This window comes from Equus asinus, chromosome 17, assembly GCF_041296235.1.
Source record: "Equus asinus isolate D_3611 breed Donkey chromosome 17, EquAss-T2T_v2, whole genome shotgun sequence".
Classification (NCBI taxonomy): Eukaryota; Metazoa; Chordata; class Mammalia; order Perissodactyla; family Equidae; genus Equus; species Equus asinus.
In genome coordinates this window covers 17,360,878-17,368,640 of record NC_091806.1, presented here as the reverse complement: position 1 = coordinate 17,368,640, position 7,763 = coordinate 17,360,878, and the positions used below count along the sequence as shown (strand labels likewise).

The 7,763-nt window shown below is 35.5% G+C and overlaps 1 protein-coding gene across 1 annotated transcript; it reads right to left on the bottom strand.

The window, feature by feature from the left end:
- Window positions 1–3,288: 3,288 nt before the first annotated feature.
- Window positions 3,289–4,269, bottom strand: LOC139040509 (olfactory receptor 10AG1-like). The gene has a single exon (XM_070487279.1). It carries the CDS (start codon window positions 4,267–4,269, stop codon window positions 3,289–3,291), a length of 981 nt encoding a protein of 326 aa, XP_070343380.1.
- Window positions 4,270–7,763: the final 3,494 nt, after the last annotated feature.

The window sequence follows — 7,763 nt, the reverse complement described above, 5'->3', positions numbered from 1 at the left end:
CCAGATGTGGTTTCATTGCTTGAGCAAACTAACACATTCCCTGGTACCTGGTTAGTAGCTATTGATATTTTATTCTGTATTTGTCCATAAGGCCCATCAGAAGCAGTTTCATTTCAGCTGGCAAGGCCAGCAGTTCACTTTCACTGTCTCACCTCAGAGGTGAATAAACTCTCCAAATTTATGTCATAATAAAAGTTTTCAGGAATCTTGATCACCTTTCCTTTCCAAAAAAGATTAACACTGGTCCATTACATAGATGACATTATGCTGATTGAACCTAGTGAGCAAGAAGTAGAAACTACTCAACTTTATTCTAAGATAGTTTCCTATCATAGGGTGGGGAATAAATCTGACTAAATTTCAAGGACCTTCTGTCTCAGTGAAATTTCTAGAGATCCAGTGATGTGGAGCACATGAAGATATCTTTTCAAAGGTGAACTTATTTTTAGCTGCTGCATCTAGTCCCTCCTATAGCAAAGAAGTCAGCACAACACCTAGTGAGCCTCTTTGGATTTTGGAGGCAATACATTCCTCATTTAGGTGTGTTACTCAGGCCCATTTACCAAGTGATCCATAGAGCTGCTAATATTAAGTAGGGACCAGAAAAAGAGAAGGCTCTACAGCAGCTCTAGGCTCCTATGTACGCTGTTATGCAACTTGGACCATTTGTTCCAGTAGATGCAGTGGTGCTTGAAGTGTCAGTGGTGGATAGGGATGCTGTTTGGAGCCTTTGGGAGGCTACTATAGGTGAATGACAACACAGTCCCTAGGATTTTGGAGGAAAGCCTTGTCAATCTCTGTGGATAAGTAATCTTTTTTTTTTTTTTAAAGATTGGCCTTGAGCTAATATCTGTTGCCAATTCTCCTCTTTTTTTTGTTTCCTCCCCAAAGCCCAAGTATGTAGTTGCATATACTAGTTGTAAGTCCTAGTTCTTCTGTGTGGGATGCTGCCTTAGTGTGTCTTGACAAGCAGTGTGTAGGTCCACACCCAGGATCCGAACTGGCAAACCCTGGGCCACCGAAGCAGAGTGCACGAATTTAAACACTATGGTATTGGGCCAGCCCCAATTGTCTTTTTTTCAAGAGTGAGATCTTGGCCTGTCACTAGGCCTTAGTAGAAACTGAACACATGACCATGGCCTACAATGTTACTATTAGACCTATGATACCTATTATGAACTGAGTGTCATCTGATAAAAATGTTGAAATTTTTGATTTAAAGACACATATGTATTTCAAGGAAATTAAAATAAAAACAAAATATTTAATGTTTGCCTTTCTATTTACTATGTTTCATCTTTTTTCTTTCTTTCTGAGACATGCATTTTCCTCTGGTATCATGTTGCTACAGGCTAAATGATTTGGTTGTCTTCTCCGGTAAATCAAGTTTGGTAGTAATGGATTCTCTTTGCCTTCTTTTACTGACAGTTTCTATGTTTAAATTTCAGCCAATTTTTATTTTTGAATAGCTTCATTAATGTGACACTGAAGCAAATAATAAAAAAAAACACATATCTAAAGCTTATAGTTGACAAATTCTTCATATATACACAGCAGTGAAACCATCATTGCAATCATGATAAGGAACATATCCATCATGCCCAGAAATTTCCTCATATTCCTCCTCTCATCCCCCCAGACAAGAAAAATGAAATTGAAATTTAATTCCATTGTGGCCAAGAACATATTCTGTATTATTATTTTTTTTAACTATTGGGACTTTTTTTTAATGGTACAGCTTTTGGCTTATCTTGTTGAGTATTTTCCGTAAAAAGGATGCATATGCTGTTGTGTTTGGAAATATAGATAAAAACTTTAGGTGACACATTTTTATGCACAATTTCCATAACTGACAGCATGTGTACTTTTTCCAGTTATTTTATTAGAAATTGCCTTTTACGTTTTTTTCTACAGTACTCTGCTCAGAGACTCATTTCAAACTGAGAGTTTTACTTTGTGAAGAAATTTTCAGATATGTAAGGAGTTGGAAAATCAATCACATTTGGGGATTCCTAAAAACAATTAAAATGCACATTTCAATATAGAAGGAGATTAACAAATTTTAAAATTTGACTAATAAGGTGGGCTTGCCTGGTGGCACAGCTGTTAAGTTTGCACATTCGGCTTCTCGGTGGCCCGGGGCTGGCCATTTCAGAGCCCAGGTGCGAACATGGCACCACTTGGCAAAAGCCATGCTGTGGTAGGCATCCCACATATAAAGTAGATGAAGATGGGCATGGATGTTAGCTCGGGGCCAGTCTTCCTCAGCAAAAAATCCGGATGATTGGCAGTAGTTAGCTCAGGCCTAATCTTCCTCAAAAAAAAAAATTCGACTAAAAATATATGGCTTAAAAATCTAGTAGAGAATGTTGAATAAACATTTCAAAAGACTTTAAAATAGATATTTAAAGTCTGTTTAAATTTGATTTCATCAATATAGGGTTTATATGTGAATTGTGGCTTCTTTCTATTTTTCTTCTCACCCTCCAGGAGTCTAATCTGATTTTCTTGACATAGTATTGAAAAGATTTCTGTTGCTAGAGAAGCCAAGTCCTAATGCCCAAGTGATATTCCTTTTTGTCTAATACCCTAATCACCAAAGACAATCAGATGGCTAAATCAAGAGTCAAGGTGCAAGGGGTGACAAAAAGGCATGGACACAAGAGAGGAGTGACTGACTGGGGGCCATTAACACATAACTGTAAGATGGTCTTTTTAATGACTCCATAATTTTCTATTATATTTATGCACCATATTTATTATAATATTTCTCAATATAAGCACACATTTGTCCAGTTTTTATTGCTTAGAAAAATAGTGCTTCAGTAAACGTTATATTACTCATTTATTATTTACATTAGTCCTCCTTATAATATATCCTTACACATTTAGCTTTTATTTCTATGAGGAAATCATTTAGTAATGACTGTATCACCTAAGGATGTTTTGTTTCTTTAATGGAGAATGTTAAGATAGTGTCTAGAAAGGCATTGGTGAAAGAATGGAAAAATGGCATGATTTCAATTATAGAACATACTATATATCATATCATCTTGTTTAGAGACATCTCTATTTTTTAGTTACAGTCAAGAAGAAACTGATCTTTCAACATAAAACTGATAAATAAATGAACACAATTGGCAAAACTCTGACAACATACGGGTCTACTAAAAGAAATTACAGCAATTGTTTATTTAAAAATTTAAGACAATAGTCAAAATTAGATTTCAGTTAAATCTACACACAAATTAAATATATATAACAATAATTTTTGCTAGTTCTAATGTCTCACAAGGCTGATAATTTGCCAAGAAATTTTCTCAGTGCCTTTCTAACATCTTTGTTCCTCAGACTGTATATCAAAGGATTAAACATTGGGGTCAAAATGGTATAGAAAAGAGAGAGCAGTTTGTCCGTTCCTTCATACTGATTAGATTTAGGTTTTAAATAGGTGAGAGTGGCTGATCCATAAAATAAAACTACAACTATGAGATGGGAAGAACAAATTGAAAATGCTTTGGTCTGTCCCGTGCTTGATGGCAATTTCAAGATGGTGGAGATAATTCTGCTATAGGACCTAAGTATCAACATAAAGGGAACAGTGACAAACAATACAGCAAATATGTAGATGAACATCTCATTCACAAAAATGTCTCCACAAGCCAGCTTCAGTAATGGGGGTATGTCACAGAAGAAGTGGTTGATTTGGTTAGAACCACAAAAAGGCAGAGAGAAAATCTGGCATGTGTGCCCTATTCCAACTGGAACTCCATTGATCCAGGAGGCAACCACCAGCTGCACACAGACCTTGTGGTTCATGACAAGAGGGTAGTGCAGAGGGTTACAAATGGCCACATAGCGATCATAGGCCATCAGGGCCAGAAGGAAACACTCAGTGCCTCCTAGTATAAGGAAGAAGCACATTTGTGTAGCACAGGCAAAAAAAGAAATATTTCCTTTCTGTGTCCAAAGGTCCATGAGCATTCTGGGAATTGTGACAGAAACATAACAGATTTCTAGGAAGGAAAAATTGCTGAGGAAAAAATACATGGGGGTCTGAAGAATGGAATCTACTCTTGTTATTAGAATTATGATGCCATTTCCCAACAAGATAATCATGTAGATGACTAAGAATATCCCAAAAAGTAACCAGTGGAATTTGGGAATGTCAGAAAAGCCCAAGAGAACAAATTCCATCATTACAGTGAAATTTGTTTCTGTAATTTTCAAATTATTTTCTCTCTGTGGACTTACATTTTTTGACTGCATTTTCATCTTTTATAATTGAATTGGAGCATGGACTTTGGTCTTTATAATTTCTCAAATATTTTCTGACACTTGTATTCTGTAGTTCTGGGAGATTTGATGTGAAACCCACAGCTATGAACTCATCTGCAGAAAAAAAAAAAATAAACAAAGTGCTTAAATGATTTATAATCTTAGATTTGCATTCTAATTATACCAATAAGACACATAAAGCTAGATATTTTTACTTAACCTTGCAGTGCAAGAAAGGAGAATGCAGATGACCTACTCTGGTCAAAACTCAATTAACTATCAATTGATCAAAATTCCAAGAAATTTTCCCAATAAATCTAGTCCATAATATAATATCTGACCTGTGAGATCTAACACAATGTCCCACTGACTATTTGTATTTATGTCCTTTCTATCCTTGATATTACATCCCATGATTCATTCTATAAAGAATATAGCACAATTCTCTCCCCAATGTATTACTCCATATACGATTCTGAATTAAATTAAAAATAGAAATTATTATTAGAATTGGTTATTTTATATGAATTGAGAGAAGGTAATTAAAAATGCAATGAGAATATAAAAGTCAAATATTTAATTTTCAAAGTCATAAGGTGCCAGTAATTCTCATTCTAATTTGTTGATTTTATTGCTTAAAAAACAACTTTTTGGCATTTAACTATTTTCAAACCTAGTAATATTTGGTCATATTGCTTTATTTTGAGCTGAAATTAAGTTTCCTAGGGAAAAGTAAAATCAGTATATAAAAAGTTCCACAAATGTAGTCAGATATTATGTCCAACTCCTGTCATATTTATGATCTGATTTGACTGGGTAACAAAAATAAGAATAGGATATAGGACAAAAAAGTTGAGCCAAATATTCTTTTCCAGAAAATTATAATTTGGGAAAAATACATGCTTCATGTTTTCCCCAATGGTAGGAGATTCCCTAATAAAAGGAGAGTCTTTCTTATAGACATTCTTTTATTTATAATGGCAACATTTACTTTATTATCAGTATAGCAAACTATGCTTAATTAATTTGAATATAATACATCATTCTTTGATGATAGTTTTCTTAATAGATTATTACTTAAAATGAATAATTAACACTATTGTAATTGTTAATATTAGAAAAAACAGGAATTTATATACTTCAAATGCTTCAAACAAACTATTTAACTTTTTAATTCAGAAAGTCAGACATCTACAGGTACTATCTTAATGAATGCATTTTTTACCAACATGTATCATATCATGATTTTAATTGTTTATTATTTATTGAATCTTGATTCTGAAATTTAAAAAAGTCTTGAATTGAATTAGAATACCAACATATCAAAAGTTCATATTTACCTTTTACAACTTACATAAAGTTGCTCCTTTCTCATTCACGACTTTTTAAAAAATGCTAAATTGTTTAGGATCTCTACCATTTTTAAACAAAATCTTTCTCATCTTGCTTTTTAAAGAGCAAGTGCTCCTTACAGATGAAATAATCACTTCTTGCCTGTGGGAATACCTCATTTGCCTATTTACATCTAAACTGCTTTTTAAATGTTCTTGTTTGCAGTTAATTTGGTGTGTTTTTTCAAACAATTCTTCCAAAGTAGACCAGACTTTCCTGCAGCCTCTCTATGGAATATAATTTCATGCACTCTTCATTTCCCATGCCAAATAGAAATGGCAAGCAATAGGAAAAATTGGAGTATATGAGGAAGCCATTTGGTGTAAACCTAATTCGGCCTGACTTTGTTTTTTCCAAAAGGGCCTGACTGTGGCCATTGAGCATGCATTGTATATCTGCTTTAAACATTTACTATGGCAAGAACAAATGCCCTTAAGATAAAAGGTGCAACTTCCCCCCACATTGGCATTTCCTTAGGGATAAGCATCTTTCCTTAGGCTAGGAACTGATTGCTGCACTGGACTTTGACCACCCCACTCACAAGTGACCACCGAGTTTGAGTTAGAGACAACAGGCTAGCCACCCTGCTGTGTTCACTGAGACAGCAGACCTACCTGCTGTGTCCATCAATCGCTGTGCTGACAGAGCAGTCTCGCGACTATTGTAAAAGGGACATTTCAATCCTATGTGAAACATCCTGTTTGGGGGTATATAACCACTCTGTTCACCCCTCTTCTTTGGTGCCCTTTCTTCCTTCTGGAAGAAAGGCCCTATGCCATGGTCCTCACATTTTAGCTCAGAATAAACTCACCCAAATTTTCATTTATAGATTGTATGGATTATTTTCGTTGACACCCAAATACAGTCAGAGTGCACAGATGTCCTAGAAGAAGAAGTATTCTTAATTGTCTGATGCTACCTGCAGGAAACTGTTCAAATTCATTACCTACTGATTTCTTACTTGTCTTATTTTATTTTCTATGGTTCCTCTGAAGAAAACTTTTCAGCAAATCATGCATGGTTAACATCACCTAGACATGTTCTACTTATTTTCTCATCTTTAAGCAGTACTGGTTTGCTTTGTAGAAGAAGTAGACATTTGTGGGCGTGGGGTAAATTTTATGAAGACAAAGGCCATTCTGTATTACAAAAACTAAGGTTACTTTTTTCAAATTATGATTTTTCTCTCAGACACTGTGGAAGCCCCTGAACAGACAAACCAGGCTCGTTAATGAACTCTATAAACAAAGATTGAGAATAAATATTATCTGGCCCATCTCAGTGGCACAGCAGTTGAGTTCCTGTGTTCCACGTTGGTGGCCCGGGGTTTACCAGTTCAGATCCCGGGTGTGGACCTATGCACCACTTGTCAGGACATGCTGTGGCAGGCACCCCACATATAAGGTAGAGGAAGATGGGAATGGACGTTAGCTCAAGGCCAGTCTTCTTCAGCAAAATGAGGAGGATTTGCAGCAGATGTTAGCTCAGGGCTAATCTTCCTCAAAAAAAAAAGTATTTAAAAAAAGAACAAATATTATCAGTACAAATTTTTTAAAAATTAGAAGTCCTTCTTTCTTATTGTAACATTTAATAATTTAACCTTTCTCAATTTCAAGGCTCCTCTATACACTTCATGGGGAGCACCACTTCAAGCATGAACCTAATGTTTCAAGCCCCAATTTCCTGCTTTACTGTTGACTAAGACTTGTTTCCATATCAATTTGGTATTGTTTCTGCAACAGAGTTGTTAACAGGTGAGAGATTTTGCTCATCACTCTATCAGGAGAATATTTCTTCCAACTTTGGGCCTCAACATTTTTCCTTACTCAGGAAGTTATAGTTGCTCTCTATTCTTTCACTACATGTGTTTTTGGAGAAGATAGACAATTCCAGATCTCTGACCTCTACTGGCTCTGACAAAGCACCCCAAAAACCCACTGCCAGGGAGGCAAAATTAGACACTAATAGGCAGAACAAGATATTTGTGTTTTCTGACTCTAGATAATGTGCTCCTGCCATCCTCACTGGTTTCAGCGCCAGCACTGAACAGATAGCAGGTGACAATGGGAAACTTATGACTGATTGTGTAAAAC